The sequence below is a fragment of the Microtus oregoni genome, unplaced genomic scaffold (genome assembly GCF_018167655.1).
Source record: "Microtus oregoni isolate MIOR12 unplaced genomic scaffold, Mior012 000049F_ref0000343, whole genome shotgun sequence".
In the NCBI taxonomy this organism is placed as follows: Eukaryota; Metazoa; Chordata; class Mammalia; order Rodentia; family Cricetidae; genus Microtus; species Microtus oregoni.
The window spans coordinates 2,550,179-2,562,785 of record NW_024543223.1 but is presented as its reverse complement, the minus strand read 5'-3'; the positions used below and the strand labels follow the sequence as shown (position 1 = coordinate 2,562,785).

Here is a 12,607-nt window from a genome sequence, read left to right as displayed (position 1 = left end):
TGGAGGAGAAGGGAAGGAGGGAGAAAAAGAAAGAAAACATTCAAACTGGTAGAGCCAGTGAGACTAGCTCAGTGTAGTATGTTGGTGGCCACTCCTCCCAATTCGTCCTTCAGTATAAATATTTGAAGCATTGAGTTTTTCAGCTTCTGGCATATAGGTAGGTTCAAGGGACACGGGTCCTTGTATACGGATCTGTGTGCAGCTCTTGGTTCGTGTGCAGAAACACCTGCAGAAAAGCTAGGCTTTGAGACCTTGTTTCCCTGCTTGTTAAGATCTCACATTAATGATGAAAAAATTTTATTGTATAGTAGTTTCAAACTTAGACAAGTTGTTAAAAATAGTGGCTAGAAATCCCAGATATGCTTACTCAGACTCTGTAAACTTCATGTTGTTTGTATTCTCTTTTCCTGTATGGATCCTTAGGGCATTTCTTTAAGTGTGGTGTGGTGGTTAAAGCCATGAAGCTCACATTAATACAATATTGTAGAATCTCCAGATTGTATTAATGTTGCCAAGCTAGGCTTAGTAACCACACCTATAATCCCAGCACTCAGGAAATGGAGGCAGGAGGACAAGGAGTTCAGGGTTATCCTCAGCTACATAGTAAGCTTAAGGTCACTACCTTGGCTGCAGGGGGAATTGCCGGTTAGTGGGGCAGGGAGAGATGGCTCAGTAGTGAAGAGTGTATAATGCTGCTCTGAGAGACGACCCACATTCAGTTCCCAGCACCTGTTGGGCCACTCCAGCCTCTCCAGTTGGATCTGACTTCTTCCCCTGGCCTCCACAGGCACCTGTCCTCACGTAGAGACACATGCACAGAGCTAAAAAATAATTTACATTTTTAAAGTTGCCAACTGATTCATCAGTTTTATTTTATTTTTGCAATGTTTCTTAGAGGCTTCCCATCTGTGAGCTTTTAGCAGGCAGTGCGCACTTTTATTGGCTCATCTACAGTGCATTCTCCATCAGCTGGACAGTGTGCCTTTTGTGGAGTCACTCTTAAGTATCAGGCACCAGAATAGCCCACATTCTCTTCAAGGAAAGTCAGTAGGTCAAATAAGTCAATTCTGTTTCTAAATAGAATCAAAAATTTGATGTTTAATAATTGGTTTTTCTTGGTTGTAGCCCCTGCCACTCTGAATACACCCCCATGTACCATTTCCTGGGGTCCTTACGGAAGCTGCCTCTTCACACCTTTAACACAGGTAAGGAGCAAGTGAAACTGTTGCTGCCTCACCATCTGTTCATGCAACTGGAAGCTGAGAAAGCATAGGGTTGTTAGAATTAAATACCTTTGACGCACGCCTATAAATCCTGTCACCGGGCGTGCCAGCACTGGAGCCTCCGCAACTATTTCATTGTCTGAGTGGCACTCTTGTGTGACTGCATCCTTGTTCGAGATTTGTGTCTAGCTTTTTCTGCCACAGAAAGCCCTGTAGTAATACCTTTGTCACTTCCAGGATAACTGTGAAGAGGTAGAGGGTCTCTGTAAGCTTGGCATGGTGGTGCATGCCTATAATGCCAGCTGTCAGTAGATGGAGACAGAAAGATAATAGGTTTGGAAACAGCTGGAGCTATGGTGAGACTCTGTAGAAAGTTTATGTATTTGCACTTTAGTATTGAGGCCAAATTACTCCTCAGAGAGTCTGTTCCAGTTGAGACCCACAAGTAGAAAGTGCTGTGGTGAAGACTTGGTGGTCTGGTAAGAGAAGATTGTGTTGTCTTTATTACCTACATATCCTTTTGTTTACTGTGTTGAATGCTGTTTTTAATGACCCGATACCTTTCCCGGGAATAAGATGAGGTGGCTGACGAGAACGACAGAAAGCCTGCTCAAACATGGTAGTTAATGAGAACACGTGTGGCTCTTACTGGTTAGTAGTTGCATGCTGGACCACGCAGGGACAGCCTCAGCAATGAACCTGTAGTCTTCATTTCATTCTGCAGAGGAGCAACCTCTCTGCTCATGGAGCCATAATTCAAAGGAGAGATGACCGTTTCTGTTTCCCAGCCTCCTTTGAAAGAGCAAGAGAGACACTGAAGACATCCTCAGTGCTTAGGAGCATGAGCTTGCCGAGGACCTGGGGTCAGTTCCCAGTGCCCATGTTTGGGCAGTTTACAGCTGATACAGTCTATAGGTCCTGATCAGGTTGATTCTCTCTGTCAGTTAAAGAATTAAAAGGAAGGAAGGATTTTGAGCAAAACAGGTAGCAGCAGAGAAATCTTAAGCACTGTTGACAGAATCAACAGCAGTTAAGGGAATGGGTTCACTCTGGGTGAGGAGACACAGGCATGTAGCAGAGAAAAAGATGCTCCTCAAAGAAAAGGGAAACTGGAGAGCCGAAAAGGCCAGTCTCTTCTCAAGGGCAGGGCCTTTTAAGTCTCTGAACTGCTTCACGCCTAAAAAGAATTGATGGTGAAGAAGCAGAGTGCCTCAGAGCAGGATTGATCCAAGGGGCTGTTATATAACCAATGGCCAAGATGTGGAACACAGGACAGCAGTTGTGATGTGTCTATCTGTGAAGCTTGTCATATGAGTGGGGTAGATCTGTAACATAAAAGCGACACTTTTGGTGGTATTATAGTTCCTGCTGAGAGCATAGTTAGGAAATAGCCGGGGCAGTTTTGCCCTTAGGACGAGAACAGGCAAGAAAGCCGCCCAAAGAGTCCCCAGCAGGCTCGATGATTTCTCTGCCACCATTGATTATCTACGGTAAGATAAACTGTGGAGGGGGCCGGCCATGGACTCCTTAAAGAGTTCAGGGAACCGTCCAGCCTATTTAAGTATGGAAGTCAGCCACCGAATTTCTGCTACTATAACCTCGTGGAAAACATTAAAAGACAAGCTAATGAGGGGAGTTCCTCAACATCGTAATTAACATAAGTTTCATTTGACAAAATGAGGCATAATTGTGTAGCTGGGGTCTATGCACCAGAACCTTTTTACCAGAATCGTGTAGAAACCCTCTTAGCAGTACCTTACCAGCAAGAGATGCCTCTGCCTGTGTGCCTTCTGTAGTGTCCTGTGGAGGGGACAATATGGGTCCAACCTGAGGAAAATCTAGGTTCCTCTGCTGAAGTCACAACTAATTTACATTTTAAAAGAGAAATATCTTTTTTTAAATAGCGTTATACAGCAATGTCCGTGGGGTCATGGTTTTGGTCCCCACCCCCCCTATAGGAATTCTCTTTGTAGCCCTGGCTGACCTGGAACTCACCCTGTAGATCAGGCTAGCCTTGAACTGAGGGGTACACTGGTCTCTGTCTCCTGAGTGCTGGTAAGAAAAGCTTGTACCACCACTGCTCAGCTCATTTTGCTGTCTTGACTAATTCCCCAAACCTGTGGGTTTGACTACAGGGTATCTGGCTGGGACTAAAGGTATTTACACCTTTAGTCTCAGTACTTGGAACTTGGAGGCAGGAAGAACAGGAAATTCACAGCCAGGTGTACCTACATGTTGCCTTCTAGGCCAGTCTAGATTACAGTGAAACCCTGTCTTTTGTTTTTTTTTTTTTATTTTCAAGATAATGTTTCTTTGTGCAACAGCTCTGATTGCCCTGGAACTCGATTTGTGGACCAGGCTGGCCTCGAACTCACTGAGATCTGCCTGCCTCTGCCTTCTGAGTGCTGGGATTAAAGACTTTCGCTGAGACCGCCTGGCTGAGAGTGAATATGAGAAGACATAGCATCTCATATCACAGCTGAAAAGTGCTCTTCTAGGAACAGATAGTGTTATCAGGAAGAGAAATAGAATATCCAAATAATATCTAATGAGAAATAGATACCCAAATAATATCTCATAAGGTTAGCATAGTGCCTGTTCCTTTTAAACCTGGCTATACTTTTCTGCTGGGTGTTGAAGACTATGTAGGTGGCCAAATTTAGTTTTTATTTGTTTATTTTCATTTTTTGGTCAAGGCCAGTTGAAGATCTGCTCCTCCAGGGTTACTTGGGCTTAGGAGAGGCCTCAGTCTCCTTGAGTCTTTCTTTTGTGAGTTAATCTCCCTGTGAGGATAAGTCAAAGGCCTGACTTGACCATTGCTTCATTTGGGAGTGTGGAAGCATTTTTTGTCATCTTTGTTGACCCTCTTCTTTGCAGGGTTGGCACTGGTCAGAGTCCACTCCTCCCTCAACAAGAGAACAAATGATTTTTTCACAGTTATAGTACAGGATATTTTGAGAGATGCCCCACGGTTTCCTGGGATTTAGCTGACCTTGGAGGTCAAGGAGGAATATAGTCTCCCTTTTAGTTCCTCTGACCACATCAGTATATACTTCCAAATATGGTTATTGAACATCCAGAGATTTGTTTTGTTTTGTTTTGTTTCTCAGGACGGGGTTTCTCTGTGTAGTCCTGACTGTCCTGGAACTCATTTTGTAGTCCAGGCTGGCCTTGAACTCAGAGATCCGCCTGCCTCTGCCTCCCAAGTGCTGGCTTAGTTTGGTATTTTTAACAATGTGTAATATTTAGGTGAAGCCTGAATGGAAATTAAGCCCTTTAAAAATAAACCTTGATTAGACATACCTAAGTTTACTACATCTAGAATCTGTGGGTCCATCCTGTAATATTTAGCAATATCTGGGTGATCTGCACGTAAAAGAAAATTTGGACATAGAAAGTTTTAGGGGAATTTTCCTCTTGTTTATGGAGTAGTTCTAATTGAAGGATGGCATTATAATTAAGAGTTGCCCCTAGAAGCCACTTTTAGTTTTTCTTAGAGGGTTGAGAGAAAGTCTAAAGCTTTCTTTTAAGCAACTGAGGGTCTAACCTGCTCCAGTTGTCCAGGAGACAGGTGGGAAAGAAACTTGAAGGAATCTTGGAGGATTTCGTTCCCATATGTAAAGTGAAAACGAAATTGTGAGAGGTGGGTGGAGGTTAGGTTCCCCTAATCCTCCTCAAGTCTCTCAGACCAGCATCCAGAGAAGGCAATTATCTTGCCAATTGCAGGGTGGTCAATGTGACCTGCACACCCAAGGCTGGTTCCCAGTGTGGGACTAAGTTGCACTTATCCATGCCTGCAGTTCCACATATACCCTAAGCACCATTATTGGTTTTAGTTTCCTTCAAACCTCCTCCATAGGACAGCTCAAAGAAAGTCCTGATTCTGAGACAAACACTGGCCTCACCCTAAAGACAAAGGGAGGTGGAGAGCAGGCTAGTTCCCCCCCTAACCTTATCTGTTGGACAGTCAAGGTTAAGACAACACGGCTTTCTGAGAGACAGAGCTTTTGGGTTTTTATTTGTTTTCCTGGGATCTAAATAATGACCTGTTTTGTGATGTAAGCTGACCTCTAGCTCCTGCAAAGGGGAGTAGGACCCTAGTGAATCTGAAGGGGATCACTTGTTCTGTCTTAGGGTCTGCCTAATCTCATGTCCATTTTTCTTTTGAGCTTTAAATTTTTCTTGTTATTTTTAAATCTAGATAGAAAGCATGATAAACACCTGTGATCTGTCTGTCTACCTATCATCAGTCTGTCTGTCTGTCTATCTATCCATCCATCCATCCATCTATCCAAATATAAGTGTTCACAACAGAACCACCAAACAGGGCTGGAGAGATGGCTCAGTGGTTAAGAGCATTGCCTGCTCTTCCAAAGGTTCTGAGTTCAGCCGGGTGGTGGTGGAGCAGGCCTTTAATCCCAGCACTCGGGAGGCAGAGACAGGCGGATCTCTGTGAGTTCGAGGCCAGCCTGGTCTACAAGAGCTAGTTCCGGGACAGGCACCAAAGCTACAGAGAAAGCCTGTCTCAAAAAACCAAAAAAAAAAAAAAAACAAAAAAAAAAAAACAAAGGTTCTGAGTTCAATGCTCGGCAACCACATGGTGGCTCATTACCATCTGTAATGAGGTCTGGTGCCCTCTTCTGGCCTGCAGACATACACACAGACAGAATATTGTATAAATAAATAAATAAATATTTTAAAAAAAAAACCACCAAACAAGACCACTCCATGGGTAGAAAAGAAGTTTATTGGGGAACAGATTGCCCAGCTGTCTCACTGGATAGAGAACAGCAGCCCAGCCTGGGAGTGCAAGGGCCTTCACAGGGTTACTGAAGGCTTGGGATTTTTTTTTTCTTGTCTTGGGTAAAACAGGATACCCCAGCTGAGCCCACCAGAAGGGGCCTGTGCCTGATGTAGTCAGGTCGTTTTATGAGGTGAATGGCCTGTTAGGGAGGAATGAGAAAGCTGCACTTGTCTGATGAGCAAAGGTCCCCGAGTCACTGGGTTTTCTGAGAAATGCTGAGGGTTAGGTTTCTGTTTTCTCATGACTATCTGCCCCAGGTAAGCTTGGGTAGCCATTGCAGGGCACCAGCAACTATGCCAATATCTTAGGGGGCCCAATTTGTGTCCTCACCCTAAATTAGGAGGATTCTTACAATTCATCTTATGAAAATTGGGTTGAAGTCCCTGTAATTTAAAGGATGGTAAACATAGGACAAAAAATGTAAAAGAACTCAGAAAGTGGCCATATTAGATGGTTTCTTTTCTAAATCTCTGCTATTGTAACTGAAAGGCTTGATATTAAAACAGAGCAGAACATTTAGAAAAAAAATACATCTTAGAGGCCTGGTGTTGCCTCTTACGTCTAATAAAAAAAAGAGATACAGAAATAACCTGAGATTTTACTAGGAAAGGATTTGGTTTATGCCACGTGATTGCGTTAACAAGATGACAGTGAAATCACATGGCATTGGTCTTTATAATATTACCAGAGATAGCAGCCAACCACACAGTTGCTTCTATCTTGATGAAGCCATTGCTTTTTATTCAAGTTTAGCCTGGCTCCCTGATAAGATGAACCCCTTTCCCATCAGAGACAGGTCCCTGTGAGATCCACACATCTCACAGATTAAATGTGCATCTTTAAAGAGACAATTTAGTTAGTTAGCATGGGTATAAGAGGAAGTAGTACCATGGCCTCCTCAGCTGGGAAGTCCCCATTGGCAAAATAAAGAGGAAGGAATCCCATAGTCTAAACTCAGGGGAGCAGCGTAGCTCGGATCAGTTGGAGGTCTCTCAGATAACTTCTTTTTTTCTAGAGAGAGAGAGAATTTTCCCACCATCCAGTTTAAGTTCAAAAGAGTAGCGGGTCTGTCTCAGTCTCTAGGGGGCAGAAAACACAGGTGCTTTGAAAAAAAAAATCCAAAGGTTTGTCTGTTTTCACATAGTAACTATTTCCCTAAAAATGTCCTCCATTCAGGCATTGGGATCAATGACCAGGCGAAGGCAGCATTGCTATGGAGCGAGACCCTAAGTTAGTAGTATAGTTGTAGTGCCTTTTCTCAGGTGCTAGTCACCAAACTGTTTGTTTCCTAGGGTACACACTCGCTCCCTTGTAAAAGAGAAGAAAATAAATTCCCAGTCCCATTTCAGGACAGGGGAAGGTACCAGGCTCAACTTCCATCTTTTCTTGGGTCAGCCTGATTTCTAACCTTGATGAGTCTGTTCCTCAGAAGACATCCTGGACAAGCCCCAAAATGATACAGTCTTGCTCAAGTTCTTTTCCTCTGCTGGTTAAAGAGTTACAAGGCAGGAAAAATCTCAGTCATAACCAGTAGCATCTGAGAAATCTCAGACACTGCAGACAGAGTTAGCAGTTGCAGAAAGGAGTTTCCTGGGGGTGAGGAGACGCATGCAGTGGACACACAGAAGGTGACGCTCTGTGAAGTGGGGAGGCTCAGGAAGCCAAAACATTCAGTCTCTTTCGAGGGATGGCTTTTTTAAGTCTCTGAAAAGTTTTTTTGCCCCTAATTTAGGGTTGATCCCTTTGAAGAAGGCTGGTTGGTGTTGTGTGATGTTTTACTCTTTGGACTCTTTGAGGGAGCCCACCACCCAGTTGCCAAAAAAAATCACATATGGAGGCTTATTCTTAGTTATGAATGCCTGGCCTTAGCTTGGCTTATTTCTGGCCAGCTTGTCTTATCTTAAATTATCTTGCCACATGGTTGCTTCTATCTTGATGAAGCCATTGCTTTCTCTATTTCTTTACAACTACATTCCTCCTTACTCCATGGCTGGCTGGGTGACTGACCCCTGATGTCCGTTCCTTGTTCGCTTTCCTCATTCCCTCCTTTTCAGTTTTCCTTCTATTTATACTCTCTGCCTGCCAGCCCTGCCTGTCCCTGTTCCTGTCTCGCCATTAGCCGGTCATCTCTTTATTAGGACCAGGTGTTTTAGATAAGCAAAGAATCACGTCTTCACAGTTAATCAAATGTAGCATAAACAAAAGTCACACATGTGAAAATTATATTCTCCAACAGATTGGCCCAGAACTGTTCTATGTCTTGAGCCGGCCTTGAACTTGTTGAGCTAGTCCATCAGTAGGGGGGGCTGCTGGAGGGAGACAAAATGCCTACAAGGCCTTTGTTTTAAGCTGCCAGCTTTATGTCTCAAGTCAAGAGAGTGAGGAAGAACCTGGCCATCTTGAAAATTTGCCACCTTTATTACCAAGTCATGGCCCCTCTCCCTGTCTGTCTGCCTACCTAGGAGTCTATCTGTCTAACTCCTAGTCATTCAAAACCACTTGTAACTCCAGCATCAGGGGATCTGATATCTTCTTCTGGCTATCACCTGTACTCACATGAACACAGATACACGTATAATACTGAATAAAAAAGGGGCTGGAGAGATGGCTCAGAGGTTAAGAGCACTAGCTGCTCTTCCAGAGGTACTGAGTTGAATTTCCAGCAACCACATGGTGGCTCACAGCCATCTGTACATCTAGTGCCCTCTTCTGTCATGCAGGTGTACATGTAACCAGAACACTGTGTACTTAATAAATAAATCTTTAAAAATAAAGAAAAAAGAAAAGAAAGAAAAGTCAAGAGAAAAACCTATAAATGACGCTGGGTATTCTAATCCCAATGAAGCAGGAAGCTTGAGGCCAGCCTGGGATATGCAGCAAGACCCCACTGCAGACTGGGTATCGTACTATGCAGTTCAGAAGGAGCAAAGCAAAGGGTGGATCTTTCTCTTGTTATGGGGAGTCCCTCAGAGATGAGCACTTAGACACAGTTCATAGCCAATTGAAAGTCTTCATTCCGGCTGAGGTATTTGGGACCCAAGTGTAGCCCCAAGTATTTAGAGTAAGGGGTTTTAAAGAGCAAAAACCACACCCTGGTATCTTGCTCAGCAGCTGCAAGGGGGTGGGGGTTGGGGACGACAAACAAACAGTTTAACAGAAGCTAAGTTAGTTAGGGCATCTTGACCTTGGGTTCTTAGAATAGAGTTGAGTAATTTTCCATGGGAGTCTCTATCAAGGAGATCAAATTCTTTTTTTTTTTTTTAAGGAACATTTTTTTATTTATTGGTAGTCATCAGAATTGATCCCAGGGTCCTCCAAACTGAGAGACTGTGATTTACCGGTGAGCGACATCTCCAGGCCAGAATAGTTTATATATGAAGGAAAACATAGAAGGACTCTGGAGCCATCAACTTCCAGCAGTACTTTGTCATCAAGAATCTGTGCAAGGAAAAGCAAAAGAAGGGGTAAAGAATAAGAAGGAAGTGGTTGTGCTGGTCAGGAATGGAAGATATCTAAATTCACTCACCTAACACCTTCCATCGTGATAAAATTTAAAGGGAGATCAAATTCTTGTTAAGCCTGAAATGGACTCAACAAGAATACCAGATGGTGCCGGGTAGTGGTGGCACATGCCTTTAATCCTAGCACTCAGGAGACAGAGGCAGGTGGATCTCTGTGAGTTTAAGGCCAACTTAGTCTACAAAATGAGTTACAGGACAGCTAGGACTGTTACATAGAGAAACCCTGTGTCAAAAAGTAAAAAAAATAAAAAAATAAAAAAAAAAAAACCAACAAGCTGGAGAGATGGCTCAGAGCACTGGCTGCTCTTCCAGAGGTCCTGAGTTCAATTCCCAGCAACCACATTGTGGCTCATAACCAGCTATAATGGGATCTTGTGCCCTTTTCTGGCCTGCAAGCATGTATGCAGGCAGAACACTGTATACATAATAAATAAATAAATCTTTAAAAAAAATACAAGATGGAGGAACTTTTGCACTGTCTTTCCCTGTCACATTCTGACAAGTCTTTCTTGATCAGAGCTTTATCTTTTCAGCTTCTAAGTTAGTGATGTTAGATTTCTGAGGCACTTAAAGAAACAGGAAGCAGGAAGAGACAGGAGACTGATCTTTCAGCAGATAGGACTATGTTTATTGGTGCACACATCAAGGGGCAGCCTCGCTCCTTAGTAGCTGCTTGAGGAGACTGCCAGAGAAAAGGTGGTTGTGACCCTTTATAGAGGTGGAAAAGTTTGCAGCACATAGCTCATGGTTCCTTCCTGCAGTCCCTACCTCCCAAAGTTGTTTGCCCAAGGCAAGACAGGCTGTCACAACAGAAACCTATCAACTACCAGGTTCATTAGGGATGATTAGATAGTGGACAAGATTTATGACATCTGTTTCCTTATTTAAAAAAGAACCAGTAAGGCAGTGAAATGGCTCAGTGGGTAAAGGCACTTACTACCAAATCTGATGGCCTGTTTGATTTTCAGGATCCACATGTACCTGTATAACACATTCGAGCGTGTACATACAAATACAGATTAAATAAATGTTTTAAAAAGAGCCAGTGTTAAGAATGTAGCTCAGTGCTGCAGCTCTAGCCAAGCATGTACAGGACCCTAGGTTCAGTCCCCAGTACCGCAGAAAAAGGAAAAGAATCAGCTTGTTGTGGTGACCATCACAGACATCCCCCACTCTTGAAAGTAGAGGCAGGAGCATCAGGCCAGTCTTTGGCACACAGTGGGTTTGAGGCTAGGCTAGGCTCCATGAGACCTGTCTTACAACAACCAAAACCAAATAACTAAAACCAACCACTAAAACAAGGTCTGTGGGGTACCTGCCTCCGTCCAGTCAGCCGCACAGATCTGTGCTTTGCTGTTAGGATTTTCAGTTGTGGCTTTCCCCCTTTTTTTCTTTTTCTTTATCGTGTATGTATTTAAGGCAGACAGCGTGATATTTTTGGTTTGTTTTTTGAGATAGAGTCTTGCTGTGGAGTCCATGCTGACCGTCAACACTACCCCTCTTTCTCCACCCTCCTGGGTGCTGCGCTTATAGGAGTGTCCCGTCAAGTTGGCCAGCAGTGTGGAGTGTTGATGCACTTATCTTGAGATGCATAGTAAAGTGACATAAACTACCTTATATCAGAAAATTACTGAAATTATTATCTCATGTAACTTCCTTATTGCTGTTATTGGTAAAGGCACTCAAACTCCACTCTCTTTGGGCAAGTTACTAATATGTGATATTTACAATAACCTTCATGTTATACATTAGGTCTTCTGACTTACTGTCCTTCAGAACCACAACTTTGTGTCATTTGGCCTCCACCTTCCCACTCTTACTTTAACCACCTGTAAAAACGGTTATTTTGCAGTGCTGGAGATCAAAACCCTTATCCATCTAGGCTCATGCTTTACCGTTGAGCTATTCTAGCCCCGTTACCTTCCTAGATTCCCTGTGTGAGTAAGATCATGGAGCATTTCTCTGTGTCTGGCTGGTGTTGCTTAGCGTCCTTCAGATCTAATTTTATTTTTTTCCAAGACAGGGTTTCTCTGTGTAGCTTTGGAGCCTGTCCTGGAACTTAGGCTGGGCTCAAACTCACAGAGATCCACCTGCTTCTGCCTCCTGAGTGCCAGGATTGAAGGCATGTGCCATCATGTCTGGCTCAGATTTAATATTCTTTTTGTTGTTGTTGTTAAAGATTTATTTATGTATATGAGTGCTCTGTTGACTTTGTGCCAGAAGAGGGCATCAGATCTCACTATAGATGGTTGTGAGCCACCATGTGGCTGCTGGGAATTGAACTCAGGTCCTCTGGAAGAGCAGTCAGTGCTCTTAACCTCTGAGCCATCTCTCCAGCCGCAGATATAATATCTATTTTTTTCTTCTTATCTGTCTGTCTGTCTATCTATCTATCTATCTATCTATCTATCTATCTTGGTTTTTTCCAAATAGGGTTTCTCTGTGTAAAAGCTCTGGCTGTCCTTGACTGTCCTGGAACTCATTTTGTAGGCCAGGCTGGCCTTGAACTCACAGAGATCTTCCTGCCTTTGCCTCCTGAGTGCTGGAATTAAAGGCATGAACTACCACTACCCAGCTAGTTTTAATATTCTTTTTTTTTAAAAAAAGATTTATTTATTTATTAATTATGTATACAGTGTTCTGTCTGTATGTATCCCTGCAGGCCCTGAAGAGGGCACCAGATCTTATTACAGATGGTTGTTAGCCACCATGTGGTTGCTAGGAAGTAAACTCAGGACCTCTAGAAGAACTGTCAGTTCTCTTAACCTCTGAGCCATCTCTCCAACCCAGATTTAATATACTTAACACAAGTGGATTTCCCTTTTTAAGAAAATCAGATGTATTTATTTTGTGTATGTAAATATTTTGTCTGCATGTGCATATGTGTACCATGTGAGTGTCTGGCGTGCACAGAAGAAGAGGGTGCCTTGACTCCTGGTCACTGGAGTAGCAGGTCATGAGCCATGATTTGGGTGCTGGGAACCAAACCTTAGTCCTGTGCAACAGCAACAAGTACTCTTAGCCACTGAACCACTTTCTAGCCCTTTCTTTTTCCTTTT

General features: G+C 43.3%; 1 protein-coding gene across 4 annotated transcripts in view; it reads left to right on the top strand.

Annotated features, from left to right (window-relative positions):
• Positions 1-12,607, top strand: part of LOC121436453 (phosphatidylserine decarboxylase proenzyme, mitochondrial) — a 55,059-nt gene that overhangs the window by 9,619 nt on the left and 32,833 nt on the right. For 2 of the 4 annotated variants that reach the window (XM_041636377.1, XM_041636378.1), the window contains exon 2: positions 1,126-1,205. In XM_041636377.1, the coding sequence (XP_041492311.1) occupies positions 1,126-1,205 (80 nt within the window). Of the gene's footprint in view, positions 1-1,125; positions 1,206-12,607 lie in introns of those variants that run through there. The other 2 variants (XM_041636382.1, XM_041636385.1) reach the window with 2 other exon arrangements.